This window comes from Cydia strobilella, chromosome 6 (genome assembly GCF_947568885.1).
Source record: "Cydia strobilella chromosome 6, ilCydStro3.1, whole genome shotgun sequence".
Taxonomy (NCBI): Eukaryota; Metazoa; Arthropoda; class Insecta; order Lepidoptera; family Tortricidae; genus Cydia; species Cydia strobilella.
This window is the reverse complement of record NC_086046.1, coordinates 1960774-1979939: the sequence shown is the minus strand read 5'-3', so window position 1 is coordinate 1979939 and position 19166 is coordinate 1960774. Positions and strand designations below refer to the sequence as shown.

At 39.1% G+C, this 19166-nt stretch overlaps 2 protein-coding genes across 3 annotated transcripts in view; both read right to left on the bottom strand.

The window, feature by feature from the left end:
- Positions 1–19166, bottom strand: part of LOC134741942 (brahma-associated protein of 60 kDa) — a 389674-nt gene that overhangs the window by 361238 nt on the left and 9270 nt on the right. Inside the window, exons 6-11 of one of the 2 annotated variants that reach the window (XM_063674828.1) lie at positions 17051–17224; positions 16115–16195; positions 13226–13345; positions 11640–11735; positions 10811–10921; positions 8709–8888 (exon numbers count right to left, since the gene is read on the bottom strand). In XM_063674828.1, coding sequence (XP_063530898.1) covers positions 8727–8888; positions 10811–10921; positions 11640–11735; positions 13226–13345; positions 16115–16195; positions 17051–17224 — 744 coding nt within the window. In that variant the 3' untranslated portion in view covers positions 8709–8726. Of the gene's footprint in view, positions 1–8664; positions 8889–10810; positions 10922–11639; positions 11736–13225; positions 13346–16114; positions 16196–17050; positions 17225–19166 lie in introns of those variants that run through there. The other variant, XM_063674827.1, reaches the window with a different exon arrangement.
- Positions 1028–5150, bottom strand: LOC134741958 (aquaporin-4-like). Its single transcript, XM_063674855.1, has 7 exons — positions 4916–5150; positions 4716–4818; positions 3743–3912; positions 3084–3299; positions 2564–2701; positions 1784–1864; positions 1028–1198 (listed from the first exon to the last, which is right to left on the bottom strand). The coding sequence occupies exons 2-7, from the start codon at positions 4753–4755 to the stop codon at positions 1067–1069; spliced, it is 777 nt and encodes a 258-aa protein (XP_063530925.1). The 5' UTR covers positions 4756–4818; positions 4916–5150; the 3' UTR covers positions 1028–1066.

Below are 19166 nucleotides of genomic sequence, written 5' to 3'. Positions count from 1 at the left end.
CCATAAACATCTAAGGTCGGTAAAGAATTAGCTTAGTGCTTCTAGGGTGGAATTCTACCTGTCCAATTTCTATGTCTAATGTGCATGGCGTCTCACTCTCTCATTAAGCAAAATGAGAGACGCAAATACTCATTCGACCGATAAATTGGACCGGTGAAATACCAACCGTAGACGGAAAGAAGACGGGCTGTAAAACATAATAGGACTTACCGTAAAATGGTCTTACTTTGCTCCAATATTTGCTCCACTAAGGAAATTTTGAATATTTTTTCAGTTTATTATTAAACTAGCGACCCGCCCGGCTTCGCACGGGTTACACAAAACCTTTACAAAATATACACTAAAACCTTCCTCAAGAACTACTCTATTGATAGGTGAAAACCGCATCAATCCGTTGCGTAGTTTTAAAGATCTAAGCATACATAGGGACAGACAGCGGAAAGCGACTTTGTTTTATGTAATATATATTATCGGTAAATCACTTTATGAAATTTTGTTTTATATAAAACGAAGTTAGGTATAACAAGGAGCACAAGATCAAGATACGCATTGTTTGGGGTATTTTTGCTCCTACCTATAGTTTACTTAGAGGTGCAAAGTTACCCCATTGTGCGCCAAATTATTAGGCCCCGCCAAATATGATTTTATAACTAACGTAGCAATTCAAAATATATAAACAATTTCGTTTATCTGAGTAAATAAATAGTAATATATAGTTGGTCAAGCAAATCTTGTCAGTAGAAAAAGGCGCGAAATTCAAATTTTCTATGGGACGATATCCTTTCGCGCCAATTTTTTTTTAAATTTGTCGCCTTTTTCTACTTACAAGTGTGACAAGATTTGCTTGACTAGCTATAGAAATATTATGTTTGAATATATTAGAAGAATAACCAAAAGACCAACCGGCAACCACCAACCAACCAACCCCCAACGGCCCCAACCAACCACCCACCAACCAACCAAGTACCAACCAGCCACCAATCAAATGACCAAGTAGGACCATTTTACGGTATTAAAAAGAAATTAAACCAAAGAATTATTTTTATTCAAATCCTAAAAATCGTCTTCACACAGAATAATGGGTCACTACGGTGACGTCGGGCGCTGCGCGCGCCGGCGGCATTCCGTCAACCGCCCATATGCGGCGGTACAAGAGCGTGCACAGGAATGAACCGCTTAGGGGACCCACCCAATATATCTGGATGAAAAAAAAACTTGTTAAAAACTAAAATAAGTACAGTCACCTACAATAGTACATTTTACAACTAGTGTAAAAAGACATTTCACACGTGTTGTAAACGACGTTTTTTAATACAATTGCGAAAAAATAATAAATTAATATATCATTAGTAGAATCATACCACCAAACCAAACCAAAACCAAAAGTACCTATACAGCTAAGATACGCGAGCTGCCGCAGCCCGCGATACCTTCATACTCGTGCGCGCCGGCCGCGGCCGCCGCGGGCCCGGCGCGGGTTGGTCAACGACACCTCCTCATAACTCACGAGGCCCTGGTACCTGCTCCGCGCTAAATTCAATTTTAACTGCGTTTCGAAAGTATAGTTTGGAACTAAAAAGTAAAAAGCACTAGTTCGAGAAATTGAGCTTCTCGCACGCTACGCAGCCACAAAAAGTACCACTTTTTGAGCAACTGTATTAAAATAATATGTTACACGACGAAGGCCGCAAGAATATCTGACACGATTTTATTTGTAGAGCCATAAGTACGTGTCACATATATATATCTGCGGCCTTCAGCTAGTCAAGGGTCTGTGCCTCACCCAATGGTGCTCCCAGTTCACACTCCATAGTGCAGGCCCGAAGCTGCGCGCTGCGTTCATACTGGCACCCGTCAGTGGACCCTGAAAACAAACATTTTATTTTGAATGGACTTGATTTACTGGCGGTGTGCGCAAAAATCCATTAAGCAGATGGATTAAAAGAGACAAATAAATTAACTAACAACCTTTCGTATGCCTTGTCCCGTATACGTACCACACAATTTGGACTATTAATTTACAATTTCAAGAATTAATTCAGTAGCAAATTTTTGACAAAGGCATACATATTATAGGTACGAAGAGTTAAGCATGTTGGATTTGTGTTTTCTTTAAAATATGTACGATTTTAAAGTAAATTAGATCTTAGCAGCACTTTTCACGCAAATAAGGCACAATGAGTATAATAGACACATTAATTACGCAATGAAGAGGCAAAGCAGCAGCAACGCTGAGACGAGACCGACATGAAGCAGTCAAGAGTCAGCTAAATGTCCAATTGAGTCGTCAGTTGTTTTTACCCGCGGATTTAGTTTTGTTTGAATTTTCTACTCGTTGTGAACGTATGTACTCTGATGAATCACGCGATTCACGCGTTGGGTGGACAAAATAACGTCAGTAACTAAAGCCACATGGACTAGTATACCTACACCGGGCCCAAGATCCAAGATAGAGCGGCTTAGAGAGAGCACTGCTTCACCAGTGTGTATAAGCCGTGTCCATAGTCGTGACGTCCTTCAATCACGAGGATACGACAAAGGAGAAGACTCTGATGATACACACCGCGATAATAGATAGGCCAGCAACGCTAAGACCTATTCGTAGCGGCCAGGAGTCGGCTAGCAGTCGATTGCGAGGGTCCCATGACGCCATGTTGGCTAGCGCCAGTAGCCCTCCCAGTACGGCCTCAATACATACCGCCTGTAAAAAAAAATTGGACGCTAATAAAGTATGTATTGGTGGCTTGGTTGGTGGGTTGTTTGGTTGGTTGGTGGTGGTTGTTGTTTGGGTGTGTTGGTTGATTGTGTGTTTTTGCAGCATCCAAATAAACGTTTTATCTATCTATTTATCTATCTTGGTTTAATTTTTTTTTATATTGGCATCATCCATGACATTGTTTCTGAGTGACGTCAGTCCGTCGATTGATATGGTTGGTGCAACTGACCCTCAGCTATATCCTGTTTTGAGAAAAGAGAAGATTTAAGGAGAGTGCCACCGGGATAGCGACCTGCAGCGGCAACCCCAGAGAATCGGGCTGAAAGAACGTAAAAGGCGATCGTTAGCCCTTAAGTTAAGTTCTTACCTTGTACACCGATAAGGTATCCACGGGCAATGTCAGACACAAATCAGCGGCGTCAGACCGGGGCGTCAGCAGCCGCAGCAGGCCGGTGCCCGTCGTGGCGCCCAGCAGCTGCGCGCCGAACATGCCGGCGCCCAGCCCGGGCGCCACGCGCCGCGATAGCATTGCTGCGAGGAGGACGGTTGGGTTCAGCATGGCGCCGGAGATGTGGTCAAAGCACTGGAATATTTTTTGATTTGGTTGAGGCTCGTTAACGACGCGACTCGCTTGCGAGCTACGTTTGCGGTTGATCAATTGATTGAATTGGTTGTACTTCAATAGCCAGCAATGTAATGAAACTCACATGTTGACGAAGGTTTGACGGTAACAATTTAAGGGATTCTCCCTTCTGAATGTTCCAGCGACGATGGAGCCTTCAGGTTAGAGGGAGAGCGTCTCGTTTTTGTCACTAGCGGCTTTAGTTTACAATTGAGTTAATGCTAAACGGGGCTGGCAGGGGCGTGCGGCGTCGCGTCTATGTAAAGCAAAATGCAGACGTCACAGAGCGTCCTCTGTGCATGCTACTCAAATCCCTTGGAAGTTCCCACATACAATAGAATTTAGCGAACATTTTAACTGTGACAAATGTGATTCATTGCGCTATATCTCAGCAGTAATATTACCTGAACTAGGAGTGCAACAGCAAGACCCGCGGCGCCTGCGCACGCATACTGCGGCGCGCCGGCGCATGCTGGTAGACAGCTTAACAACACCAGCAGTGCGGTGCCCGCCCACTCTGCTAGAAGCACGCCGCGAGCTGTGTAGTCGAGTCCACAAGTCCAGCGGTTTTTTGCTGTATAAGGACAAATTAAGATCTGTCAGATGACAGAACGAATATGATGAGATACGGAGCCGAAACGTGGACACTAACGGTAGGACTGGTCCATAAATTCAAAGTCGCTCAGCGAGCTAATACGGAAAGGACTATGCTCGGAGTGTCTCTGAGGGATCGTATTCGTAATGAAATCAAGTCAGAGAACTAAAGTTGTCGACATAGCCCACCGGATTAGCAAGCGAAGTGGCAGTGGGCCGGTGACGCCGGTCATATTATGACTGTAGTTTACATTTCGCTACACTGCTATGATAGCTGTATCGTTATTATCAATAAATAAATAAATAAATATTAGCCGTAGAACTGATAACCGTTGGAGTAGACGAGTAAAGTGGGGGTGTAATTTTTTTTTCGCTTCAACCCTACATACAGTGTGGGGTATCGTTGGAAAGAAATTATATGAAAACTATAGGTATAGCGAACATGATCAGTTTAACCGTTTTTGAGTTACCACAAATTGTCTCCCCTACAAAAGACGTGACATTAAAGAACTAGGAAATAATGTATGGTAATGGCTGGGCAGGTCACGTCTGCCGCATGCATCCGGATAGGTGGGCTAGTATAGCCACCAAGTGGATGCCGCAAAAGAAGCGCGGACGTGGCAGGCCCAGGCGGAGATGGCGGGACGACTTAGACACCTTCACTAATAACTGGCCGGAAACAGCTCAACAACGGGAGTCATGCAAATCTAAGGGAGAGGCCTTTGCCCAGCAGTGGGATACTACAGGTTATTAAAAAAAAAAAAAAGTATGTATGGTACTTACTACGTCGCGGAGCGGAGACCTCTTGTGATGACGGAGACATGATTTCCGTCTCTGTCTGTTCAGTTTGCCACTTTACTTTACAGCCCAAACGAAGGCCGGTAAGCTGAAACCGAGCGGTCGAAATTAAAAAATCGGTCCCCAGAACATCAACTACGCACACACTTCTACTCTATACCATGGACACTTCTAAAGTTTTTCACCTTAGGGCTTTATACTTTGGGGTAGCCACGTTAAGTTATAATTCTCTCCTCGGAGTCATTGCTTCGCACACACTTAACTTCTACTCCGTACCATGGGTACTTCCAATTGTTTTCACCTTAAGGCTTTATACTTTGGGGTAGCCGCGTTAAGTTTGAATTCTTTTCTCGCAGTATTTTTGTCTCGATTGAAAGTTATTTAGTGTTTTTAACTATAAAGACGGATCAACACCTCAGTACACGCACAAATGCTAGGTGTCTATTAAAACACGTTATCTCGAGTATTAGTCTGTTTACACAGCCTCGTGACGCGATTCGCTTCAGATTTTTAGCTGACAATATCGTTTTATGAGACAACAGTGAGATACGCTAATTTTCGCACTCTATTTAAGGAGACTAGATTCCCAGTGACCTCATGTATTGTCTTCGGAGTGATCAGAAAAGTTGGCAACTGAACTGTCTCTTGCTGAAGCGATTTCCGCAATTTTTGCAGACAGAACACTGTGATTATCACGTCTTAAAACGTACTTTTTGGGCTTCTTGCTCAAAGCCGTAACAGTCTACTGTACCGCACCGCGACCTTGGTGCGGTCAAAATAACTCTTTCTCGCTTTAACTTATAGCTGCGTCCTTAACGCACGTACGGCGACCACCTTTATACACACTATCGATACGTGCGCCGCACCGCACCAAGGTCGCGGTGCGGTAGTCTGTTACGGTTTTAATATTGGCCCCGTTCTGAAAATTGTCCTTCACGTTTTAATTTTAATCTAGTGTAATTTCGGCGAATCAATTTTTCAATACAATATGTGCCACAATTATTTATTGATCTTTTAGTCGAATGATACTTTCGCATATACTTGCCATAATAGTCATTTCGCATAATATTTATTTGGCAGAATTTTCTAAGTGGGTTAGGTTAGGGTTTTCTGCCAAATAATATTATGCAATAAGAAATTCTGCAAAGTAACATTATGCGAAAATCATTTGTTTATTTGATAAAAGCAGCAAAAATTTTTATCTGAGATACAATTTAAACAAAAAAATGAAACCACCAAGTATGCTGCTTTAGTTAGTAAAATAGAAATAGAGCGTCCATTGAACTCGATTCCTACCGGCTTTCCTAATTTACTCTCCAGAATAAAATCTAAAGCAGCAATAAAAATTCAGCAGAAGAAATCAACTTGTTAAACCTAAATCTGTATAATTCAAATACAGGTGATAGTGCAGGCAGTAGCACGTATGTTATCTAAGAACAAACATGATGTTTGAGATACGAAAATCCTTAGCAAACTCTCGTAGAGAAACGTTAACGAGACAAGGCCTTATTATCACGAGCGCTTTTCAACGCGCGTTAAAAAAGAGCTTGAATCTGCCCGCACGCTAAATTCGAATAAAAGACTAAGGCTTAAAGTTGAAAATCCAACGCTCGATAAAAAGCGCTACCGCCATCGTGTGAATAAATACACATGTTTCCATTTGTGTCAGTCTAAAAGCGGTTGAATCTGCCCGCACGCTAAATTCGATATAAAGACCAAGACTTAAAGTTGAAAATCCAACATCGCTTGATAAAAAGCGCTACCGACATTAACTATTTATTAATCTGTGATTGTGTGAAATACACATGAGTCAAGAGTAGGGTTTGCTACCGGTACTGAGTTTGTATGGCGAGAACCGGGAAATACAAACTCAGTACCGGGAGCAAACCCTAGTCAAGAGTCAAAATATTCTTTATTGAAATAGGCATAGCAACAAGCACTTTTAAATTGTCAAGTTTTACAAATATTTCCTTAATCTAAATATCAGAGCAATTTATTAATGCAGTTATTATTGTTGTTAAAAACATTGAATTATTATAGATATGTCAAACTTAATAAGAATTTTACAAAAGCATCGTCAAACCAAAATTGTATAAAGAAAATTCTAGTCTAGAAACTTTCTAGAATAAAAATCTAAATGTTATGTTCCATTTGTGTCATTCAATCGCTTTTTTAACGCGCGTTGAAAAAGCGCTCGTGAGAATGAGGCCTAAGTCAACAATTTTAATTTATGGAGATGATTTCATGGCGTGTTTGGTACCTGATGAAATATTTTTTAGGGTTCCGTACCCAAAGGGTAAAAACGGGACTCTATTACTAAGACTCCACTGTCCGCCTGTCACCAGGTTGTATTTTATGAACCGTGATAGCTAGACAGTTGAAATTTTCACAGATGTATTTTTGTTGCCGGTATAACAACAAATACTAAAAACAGAATAATAGTACATTATTGTCGAGGCTCGGAAGTAGCTACTTGCTGGCTGAGGATTCGTTTTAAACGGACGACCTTGGGAGTCCGTTTAATTGAATCCGAAGCCAGCAAGTAGCCTTCCAGCCAAGTCATATATAGTGCTTTTCTCAAAAATGGCGCAATAAATGCAAATATAATAGAAATATTTTACAGAAGCAACGTTCTTATGTATATATATTCACAGCAAAAAGATTTGCTTTTTGCTTTGCCGCCGTTTTATTTTTTTTATTAAAAATGGAAGTGTATTTTTCTGCTGAAAATACGCCAACCTATTTGAGACACCTAAATAGTCGCGGTACCAACATTATAATAATAAGTACTGATCATCTGTTTGGCTGTTTAATGGACCTATTCCTTCATTTGATATGGTCACTTCAACTTTTAAAAAGTTTGCAACTAGACAAATAATGGAATTTGTATGCAACATTGCAGTCCCGAAATCGAGACTACAGTTTTTAACTTTTTAATTTTTGACTGACCATAAACTACGCACTTCGCGACCTACTTTTTAACCGGCAACGTCGACTTTGCCGTCAATTTTTGAGAAAAATAAATATTTAAGTGATGCTCTCATACAACAAACGTGATTTTTTTTCCGCTTTTCGATTAAATGCTAAATGGCACCGTTTCGTGTATTGTGAAAATCCTGAATTGCGCTATTGAGATTTTTCTTGTGATCGACTCCGGACTCGTACAGATTTTATTTACCTTACGAATGCCTAGGTGGCGCTATATCTTGGGCTTTTGATCACAGTGAAGCTAGGGACACACTAAGCCAAATTGATCCTTTGTTGGTCTTAAATAAAATTAATTTAATTTAATTTTAGCCCCCGTACGCAACGTATGCAATGCATAATGAAATCTGAACCCTGAAATTTGTTATGTTTAGAAACATACTTGGCATATGCAACGCAACGCGTGACAAGTATGTTTTAAAGCATACAATATAATGCATTGCATACGTTGCGTACGTGGGATAAGTGTGTCCCTAGCTTCACCGTGATCAGAAGCCCAAGATACAGCGCCACCTAGGCATTCGTAACGTAAATAAAATCTGTACGAGTCCGGAGTCAATCACAAGAAAAATTGAGGGATTCATCATCATCATCATGTCAGCCGATAGACGTCCACTGCTGGACATAGGTCTCCCCCAAGGCTCGCCACTCCAACCGATCCTGTGCCGCTCGCAACCACCGAACTCCCGCGACCTTCACCAGGTCGTCGCTCCATCTCGTTGGAGGCCTACCGGCAGTTCGTCTTCCGGTACGCGGACGCCACTCCAGAACCTTCCGGCCCCACCGGCCATCAGTTCCGCGAGCAATGTGCCCCGCCCACTGCCACTTAAGGTTTGCAATTCTGCGAGCTATGTCGGTGACCCTAGTTCTACTGCGGATATCATCATTTCTGACTCTATCACGCAGAGAAACCCCGAGCAAGGGAGGGATTCAAATATAAGAAAACACGTTTGACATGATTACAAAACCGTTTATTCTTATAAGATCTAACACATTGTGTGTTATACGCTTCTACAGTCTAGTGAGATGCGGAGCGAGGGCGGCGTCTAGTTGCTGGCGGCGCTGCGCGAGGCGCGCGGCCAGGTAGCGCGCGACGGCCTCGCCGGCCCACGGCTGCGCGTAGAACTCTGAACGACGCTCCTCCTCCGGATTGCCGCCGCCACTGTTCATCGTCTGCAAAACACGGTAAATGTCACATTACTCTACTACACTTACTAGCATACTCATAATAATATTATTGTATCGATCGATGTATTTTATTAATAAGTTTTGTTTTTCTTAGCTCAGTATACTAAGAGTATTGAATTGTGGGTATTTAATAAGTAGGTATTCACATTTTGAAATTAGTATTAGTTGAATACGTTGTAAAATTTCAGTGCTAACCACCAATTATGTGTTAACTTGTTGCTATTGGTGGGAATCTAGGCTTTTTGTTATTTACTTATATAACTATTGTATAATTGATAGCTGTTGGTTCGCCGAAAAATAAATAAATAAATAAATAAATTACAAATGTGCCATTTTCAACCAAAAGGGCTATTGTCGCTTGTCAGCAAAGAGGATATAATAAGATAGAGCGGTACTGTCATAGTAGATTTTATAACCGCTGTAAATTCACTGCCATCTATCGACACTTTTTAAAACTAAAAATGAAGATTTACAAAAATACGATAGAATGTATTTAAATATGGATAAATGATTTTTTTTATTTGCATTAATTATTTTTATGACTTTGACCCATGTTCTTTCACTGATATGCGTTAAAATTGTAAAATAACAAACGAAACCGTCGACGCCATCTATACGACAGTAGGCCAAAGCTAGTAGCGCCCTCTGATCGAAAATCAAATTTTCTTGATTTTCGAGGCACGTTTTTTCCTTAGACTGTATCCATCTATTACGGAGTTACATCTATCTTTGCTTGTCAATAAAGCGCTATTTCCATATAGCTTCAATTAAAAATCAACCTTATCGACAAGCGACAATGTTGTACCTTTTGGTTAAAAAAGTCATAAATACAAAATTCTTTATTTTATAAAACAGAGTACATATAATTTGGGGGATGGTGTCTGAGGGATGTGACATTGCATGCTAAACGGTACCGTATGAGTGACGGTTACGCCGCTCACCGACAGGTGTCTCTGTCCGCATTTTGGACGGCGCTATCATTTCACCTTTCCAAATGTTTATCGTAAGTTGTAACAGTGTCAATTTTCTATATGATATCTATAATCGTCTCGAGAAAAGGGCGCACACCAGCGGACGGTGGGATATGGCTAAACATCGTTTTTAGGGTTCCGTACCTCAAAAGGAAAAAACGGAACCCTTATAGGATCACTCATGCGTCTGTCTGTCTGTCCGTCTGTCACAGCCTATTTTCTCCGAAACTACTGGAACAATTAAGTTGAAATTTGGTACACATATGTAAGTTTGTGACCGAAAGATGAACATGTAACGTTAACAAATGAATTTTAAACACGGGGGCCACTTTTGGGGGGGTAAATAAGAAAATTGAAAAATAAAGTTTGTCAAACTATATCGTGTTACATATCAAATGAAAGAACTCTTTGTGAGAATCTCAAGTATATTCTTTTTATAATTTTAAGATAAATAGTTTAGAAGTTATTCAAGAAAATACGCAAAAAATGACCATTCCCCCCCTTTATCTCCGAAACTACTAGGTCAAAAATTTTGAAAAAAATACACAAAATAGATCTTTACTTATAGATTTCCGGAAAACCTATTAGAAATGTGCAGTCAAGCGTGAGTCGGACTTAATTACTTAGTTTTTGATCCGACCCCTACTACGGGTTTTTTAAAGACATTTCACATAAAAAATACATTGTTTAAATTGTGTAATGTACGGAACCCTTGGAACGCGAGTCCGACTCGCACTTGGCCGGTTTTTTAGGGTTCCGTAACCAAAGGGTAAAAAAAGAACCCTATTACTAAGACTGTCCGTCTGTTTGTCACCAGGCTGTATCTCATCAACCGTGATAGCTTTCCAGCTTTATACCAGCCTCAAAATTTACGTTTTTCAACTTACCCGTTTCAATTCACCTCGGTCTCCCCTATTAAAAAATTAAAATAATAACCTTAAGATCACGAGACTGCGACACGAGCCACTTGTGCACGAACTGTTGAGGGTCCTTGCTGAATGAGAGGAAGAACTCACGATGCGTTTTCAACTGGTTGATCGTATCCACCTGTGGGTAATTTATACGAAAAATATTATTATTGTCTTCGGTTACCGCGATAGTTACTCATGAAATAAAACTATAATAAAAAAATAAAATAAAGGTGTATTGTATAACCAGCCTCATGAACCGACTTAGCATGTACAACCAGCCTTAAAGTTTATAGTCTATGATGGTTCATTATTCTAGTATGTGGGTATTTTTGCACTTTGTAGTTTTTCCTCAGTCACCCGTTGACCACGAACACTGTAAAGGGTTCGAAGCGTCGGGTTGTATTATAAATTCAATATACGAGATATAATCCGTTTTCATAGTTTTATTTCACGAGCAATATTGTTAATAAACATTTATTTTTTTCTTTCTTACTTCATAAAGGAGCCTTTTAGGGGCATGGCGTCTGCGTCCGATTCGCACGTCGCTCCGAAGTGTGAGCGAGACAACGCGCATATGGGGCATTTTCTATGAAAAGGGACCTTATTGTCGGTGGCGCTTACGCCAATACCTCATGTCATTGTATGTGCAAAGTTTCATTACAATCCAACACGCAGTTTTAAAATGAGAGCGGAACTACGTTTGTTTCGGAAGGTGGAATTCAGCCGAGCTTGCCGGAGACTCTTAAACGTCACACTTTTATGAGATTATGACGTATAAATAACAGTTTGAAGATCAAAATCGTTGCAGACTTATCTTGGTTTAACTGTATTATTGAAGTACAGATTCTACGTACCGTCTCGTGTATCTTGGAGTCGAGCCCCTGAATCTCCTGCTGGTTGGCCGTGCTCAGCAGGAAGCTGTTCATCTGGGACTTCAGTGTATCATCAACCTGAGAAACGAAACCAGTGTAACGAAAATGCGGACAAACAATACCTACATTATGACTGCAAGGGCCTGACACTCTTTGATAGAGAAAGATAGTCTTATTGAGATTCCTATAAGAGGAAAGAGAAAATAGTGCCATGCTTTGTCCTTATCACCGACCGGGTTTTTTTTCATGGTCGGGTTATGGCAGCTTAGGTAGGCGATGGCGAAATACCGAAATTTATAAGAGTGAAAGAGAAAAAGGATTATGCTGCCATACATTAACCTGTCAATACATGAATATGTCTTTCTCTTACCCCTGGTCGCTCGGTTTCATGTCTATAACTACTATACTATGACTACTATGTCTATGTTATGACTGTTTATATAAGCAAAGAGGATATAATAAGATAGAGCGGTACTGTCATAGCAAATTTTGTAACCGCTGTAAATTCACTGCCATCTATCGATATACTTTAAAACTAAAAATGAAGATTTATAAAAATACGTTTAAATGTATTTTAATATGGATAAATGATTTTTTTATTTGCATTAATTATTTTTATATGATTTTGACCCATGTTCTTTCAATGATGTGCGTTAAAATTATAAATAACAAACGAAAGAGTCAACGCCCTCTATACGAGAGTAGGCCAAAACTAGTGGCGCCATCTGATCGAGAATCAAATTTTCGTGATTTTCGAGGCACGTTTTTTCCTTAGACTGTATCCGTCTATTACGGAGTTATATCTATCTTTGGTTTAAATGAATATCTCAGGAGTAATCGTAAATTAAAGTTCCATTTCGACCCATATAACTTGTATGAAATGTTAAAGACGCTAATCCGTTAGTTGTTAATTTTTACCACCTTATGCGCTGCGATCGTTTTACTTACCCCCACCATGTACTTCGCACGGTGCCAATACAATCAATCGATCATTGCACTTAAACTATCGTGAGACATATTTCAAAATATTTATCAGTACGGTTTTTACTCACTATTATTTTTAGTCGCTTTTGGCGACAAAAACCATGACTACCATCATAGAGTAACTTATACTAGAGCGGTACTGTCATAGTAAATTTTGTAACCCGAGTAAATTCACTGCCATCTGTCGACACACTTTAAAACTAAAAATGAAGATTTATAAAAATACTAGAATGTATTTAAATATAGATAAATATTTTTTTTTATTTGCATTAATTATTTTTTTGATTTTGACCCATGTTCTTTCACTGATATGCGTTAAAATTGTTAAATAACAAACGAAACCGTCAACGCCATCTATTCGACTGTAGGCCAAAACTAGTAGCGCCCTCTCAACGAGAATCAAATTTTCTTGATTTTCGAGGCACGTTTTTTCCTTAGACTGTATCTATCTATTACGAAGTTATATCTATCTTTGCTACCATCCATATAGTCCATCCGAAACATGTCGCCAAAAGCGACTAAAAATAATATTGAGTAAAAACCGTACTGATAAATATTTTCAATCGATCATTGTTTACACTTACTTCTACATCGATGTCGTAACAGGCGGTCTGCTTGGCGTCGTGCGGGGCCTCCACACCGATCACGTGGTTGATCACGATGGGATCCGGCGCGTGCAGTAGAGCTGCCAGGCGCCCTGGCACCTGTTATGTCAAACCATAGAGTAACTTATACTAGAGCGGTACTGTCATAGTAAATTTTGTAACCCCAGTAAATTCACTGCCATCTGTCGACACACTTTAAAACTAAAAATGAAGTTTTATAAAAATACAATAGAATGTATTTAAATATAGATAAATGATTTTTTTTATTTGCATTAATTATTTTTATGATTTTGACCCATATTCTTTCACTGATATGCGTTAAAATTGTTAAATAACAAACGAAACCGTCAACGCCATCTATACGACTGTAGGCCAAAACTAGTAGCGCCCTCTGAACGAGAATCAAATTTTCTTGATTTTCGAGGCACGTTTTTTCCTTAGACTGTATCCATCTATTACGGAGTTATATCTATCTTTGGTCAAACTAATTATTGCCTACTTATTAATATTTGTTAAGCAATTTAGGCATGTATCATACCCGCCGTACATTTGTAGATTTATAAGCATAGGTCGGACAAATCATCGCAAAACCATCAGAAATCATTTATATCTCAAAATAGGACAAGATTTATTAATCTCGTATTATGTACAGTATTTTTGAATAAAATTTCCAGATTATACTCAAAATTGCAGTTCAAAATTGATCAATTTTTTTTATCCTGTTCCATATCATATTTATTTTTGCGATAATTTGTCCGAACTCTGTTTATAAGCTTTACACGTACCTAAAAATTTCTTTAATTTCGCTTTTTACTGATTTCAGGCAAAAATGTTGTCATGTTTGCAAATAAAAACAGGTACACAAACAGGTAGGTAAACAGGTATTATTTTAAATAAAAAAATGGGCCTATTTTTTTCTGTTTTTTTTTTTATTATAAACTGATCGGCGATTGGCCCTAGTCACACCTGATGTAAAGTGAAGACAGGGCCTAAGATGGAGCTCACCGGTTCAGTAACAGCCTATTCACTCTTGTTTTAAAGAGACCGAGGTCATATTGATCAGGGAATACAGATGGCGGGAGCGCATTCCATTCCTTAGCCGTCCATACCAAAAAGGAGGAGGCAAAACGTTTCGTCCGAACGAATGGAATGTGGACCACGAACGGGTGCATACGCTCCCCGCGCCTGGATGTCCGATTTACATACTTCCGGGTAGAATGTTTGTAGGATTCCTGCAATATATCTGTAAATATCTTATCATATTGATAATTTAAAAAATGAGACTATTAGAATGTAATGTTATGCACAACCGTATCTTTCCTACCATATTATTCAAATCATGAAATAAAACTATGAAAACGGATTATATCGCGTATATTGAATTTATTATACATCCCGACGTTTCGAACTCTTTACAGCGTTCGTGGTCAACGGGTGACTGAGGAAAAATTACAAAATGCAAAAATACCCACATACTAAAATAATGAACAATCATAGACTACAAACTTTAAGGCTGGTTGTACATGCAAAATCGGTTCATAAGGCTAGTTATACACTATAATTATTTTTCAAGTAAAGATATATATATATACGCGATAAAAAAAACTATGCCGGCTCCAACCCTACACCACGGACCCGAGAAGATTTAATTCCCTCCTAAATTGTAGGAGGGTATCCCAATATGGGACCGGCAACAAACTCGGCGGGACACATCTTTTCAAAACATCAGAATGTCCAGCATCATCCAACACTACGGTCTCACAGTCTATGTCTCGCTTGCTCCTTTATCAGGTGGACTACAGGATCCCAAGCTGGTGGTAGAGAAAAGCCATCTTCCCTATTAAAGTTTGGATATTTCTTAATCTCAATGGCCTCGCGCAGCATTCTGGGTATGTAACGCTTCTCCTTGGCAAGAACCAGAGGCTTATCAAACTTGATTGAGTGATTGGCTTTATCCATGACATGCTCACAGACAGCAGACCTAGGTCGACGGTGCTTGACATCAGCTATGTGTTCCTTCACCCGAGTGGAAATGCTCCGTTTCGTCTGCCCGACATATGATAGGGGATAGACGAAACGGAGCATTTCCACTCGGGTGAAGGAACACATAGCTGATGTCAAGCACCGTCGACCTAGGTCTGCTGTCTGTGAGCATGTCATGGATAAAGCCAATCACTCAATCAAGTTTGATAAGCCTCTGGTTCTTGCCAAGGAGAAGCGTTACATACCCAGAATGCTGCGCGAGGCCATTGAGATTAAGAAATATCCAAACTTTAATAGGGAAGATGGCTTTTCTCTACCACCAGCTTGGGATCCTGTAGTCCACCTGATAAAGGAGCAAGCGAGACATAGACTGTGAGACCGTAGTGTTGGATGATGCTGGACATTCTGATGTTTTGAAAAGATGTGTCCCGCCGAGTTTGTTGCCGGTCCCATATTGGGATACCCTCCTACAATTTAGGAGGGAATTAAATCTTCTCGGGTCCGTGGTGTAGGGTTGGGGATAGTTTTTTATCGCGTATATATATATATCTTTACTTGAAAAATAATTATAGTGTATAACTAGCCTTATGAACCGATTTTGCATGTACAACCAGCCTTAAAGTTTGTAGTCTATGATTGTTCATTATTTTAGTATGTGGGTATTTTTGCATTTTGTAATTTTTCCTCAGTCACCCGTTGACCACGAACGCTGTAAAGAGTTCGAAACGTCGGGATGTATAATAAATTCAATATACGCGATATAATCCGTTTTCATAGTTTTATTTCACGAGTAACTATCGCGGTAACCGAAGACAATATTATTCAAATCATGTTCAAATAAACGAGTTGAATTTAATTGATAAGCCGTAGAATACAAATATTTACCTCGGCAAGCTTCATACGTGCACAGCCGAAGATCTGCTCCAGATACTTGTCACAGACGACCCATTCGCGTTCATGAGGATCCTGGCCACAATAATTAATAAAAGTTCAGGTTTTTGAATGATAAATTAAGTAAAATAATATCAAAATACATATATTTATTTGTCAAAATAAATATTTTTTTTTAGGGTTCTGTAGCCAAATGGCAAAAAACGGAACCCTTATGGATTCGTCATGTCTGACTGTCTGTCCGTCCGAATGTCACAGCCACTTTTATCAGAAACTATAAGAACTATACTGTTGAAACTTGGTAAGTAGAACAATAAATTTTAGGGTTTTCTCATACTTAGAACTGAAACTCAATTTTATCAAACCCGTACGTGTGGGGTATGGATAGATCTTCAAAAATGAGATTGAGGTTTCTAATATATATTTTTTCTAAACTGAATAGTTTGCGCGAGAGACACTTCCAAAGTGGTAAAATGTGTCCCCCCCCCCTGGAACTTCTCAAATAAGAGAATGATAATACAAAAAATAATATATGATGTACATTACCATACAAACTTCCACCGAAAATTGGTTTGAACGAGATATAGTAAGTAGTTTTTTTTAATACGTCATAAACACTAACACTATCTTCTAACACTATTTTATAAGTTAATGTAATATGTAACTAACAACTATGGATTTATGTCCGAAATAAAATTCTTTTATTTATTTATTATTTATAAATCGTAAACCGCAATTTAGATTTCATTCAATCAACTCGAATATAAAAAATGAAAAAAGTGCGGAACCCTCTGTGCACGAGTCCGACTCGCACTTGGCCGGTTTTTTATAATTCAGTTCAAGTCAACGACTTTTTTTTTTTTTTTTTTCTTTTTTTTACATTTATGGCCTGGATGAGCCCTCATTCAATACGAGAAGTTGGGTCTGTACCTGCAAACGGTGTGTCTTCACATACTGCCACAGTGCGTTCACAATGACAGGTCTTGTTTGTGTGTGGACGCCGAGTAGACGGGCCAGACGCCCATCCAACTTGAACTGCAACGGCTGATAGTCCAGCAGGAGTAAGATAGTGCAACGCACGTTCTTATAGCCGGGGCGTTTCACCTGCAACAAGAAACTTTCTAGAATAAATTGTACATTAAAGCCTGACCAGAAATATAGGGTAATTTACTATAAAAAGGGACCTTCATAATTTAACAAACCAGTTGAAGTCTTTCTTGCTAGCAAAGATTGATATAAGTCCATAATAAATATAAATTTATTATTTCAATATAAATTGAAATAATAGATGGATACAGTCTAAGGAAAAAACGTGCCTCGAAAATCACGAAAATTTGATTCTCGATCAGATAGCGCCACTAGTTTTGGCCTACACTCGTATAGAAGGCGTTGACGGTTTCGTTTGTTATTTAAAATTTTAACGCATACCAGTGAAAGAACATGGGTCAAAATCATATAAAAATAATTAATGCAAATAAAAAAATCATTTATCCATATTTAAATACATTTTATCGTATTTTTATAAATATTTATTTTTAGTTTTAAAGTGTGTCGACAGATGGCAGTGAATTTACTGGGGTTACGAAATTTACTATGACAGTACCGCTCTAGTATAAGTTACTCTATGATTTTACTAACCAGTTGAAGTTTTTCTTGCTAGCAAAGTGCTACTATTCGGTAGAGGAATTTGTAAACGAACGAATTTCTGACATATAAAATTACAATTCGGTGTTATTAATTTATTACAATTTGACATCCTACATTCATATTTCAATCCTAAATCCCATTTTATTAATTTTCGTTTTTTTTTTTAATGTTTTAATTTTAATATTAGTTGCATGTTTGTTTGTTGTCGTGTTCATGTAGTTTTAAGTAATTTATAAATTTATAAAGTGTTTATGAATACTTAAATGATATGATATGATATGATATGATATATGATTTAAAACTAATACGGGACAAGTTAATAATCAAGATCAAGTGCGGGAAGTTCGCAAAACCCGCGCAGCAAGAAGATGTTGATACAATTCCTCGCCAGTCTGCCTGTGACCACGAACGTAACGTCACGTTCGAAACGTCAGGCCATAAATAAACGTAAGTTTGTACGCGATTAAGTCCTGTGTTAGTTTTAAAATTACGAGTGAAAATCGTGTTAGTTTAAATCAGTAAAAGGGACCTTATTGTCGATATCGGAGCATCGTTTATAATCGCGTACGCTTCGGCTGTGGAATGAGCTCCCTGCCGAGGTTTTCCCGAGGGGCTACAGTATGGGGTTCTTCAAAAAAGGAGTGTACAGGTTTTTAAAGGGTCGGCAACGCGCGTGTAATATCTCTGGTGTTGCAGGCGTTCATAGGCTACGGTAACTGCTTACCATCAGGCGGGCCGTATGCTTGATTGCCACCGACGTGGTATAAAAAAAAAAAAAAAATGGCGTAAGCGCCATCGACAATAAGGTCCCTTTTTATAGAAAATACCACATATAATCACGGGCCATGTTGCGGAAATTGACTGGAACATTTTTTTTATACTATACTGAACTGTTACCTTATACAATGAGAATAACAGCGCCCTCTTGACAATGATCATATATTACTGGTCGGGCTTTACTCCAAATTAGTAAAGTACAGAGTGAATGGGGTTCTTTTTTTAGGGTTCCGTATCCAAAACGGTAAAAACGGGACCATATTACTAAGACTCCTCTGTCCGTCTGTCGGTCTGTCACCAGGTTGTATCTCATGAACCGTGATAGCTAGACAGTTTAAATTTTCACGGATGATGTATTTCTGTTGCCGCTATAATAACAAATTTAAGTGGGGCTCACATACAACAAACGTGATTTTTTTGCAGTTATTTGCGTAATGGTAAGGAAACCTTCGTGCGCGAGTCCGACTCGCACACGTAGGGTTTCGCACTATTACGCAAAAAACGGCAAAACAATCACGTTTGTTGTATGAGAGCCCCACTTAAATATTTATCATATTTTGTTATTAGTATTTGTTGTCATAGCGGCAACAAAAATACATCATCTGTGAAAATCACGGTTCAT

What these genes read in the sequence shown, in the direction of transcription:
- LOC134741958 (XM_063674855.1), bottom strand. Translation starts at nt 4,755, where the DNA reads ATGTCTCCGTCATCACAAGAGGTCTCCGCTCCGCGACGTA. An exon ending in CTGTTGCACTCCTAGTTCAG is followed by an intron (nt 3,300 to 3,742) that starts GTAATATTACTG and finishes AAAATATTCCAG; the next exon opens with TGCTTTGACCACATCTCCGG. An exon ending in TGAACTGGGAGCACCATTGG is followed by an intron (nt 1,199 to 1,783) that starts GTGAGGCACAGA and finishes TTTTTCATCCAG; the next exon opens with ATATATTGGGTGGGTCCCCT.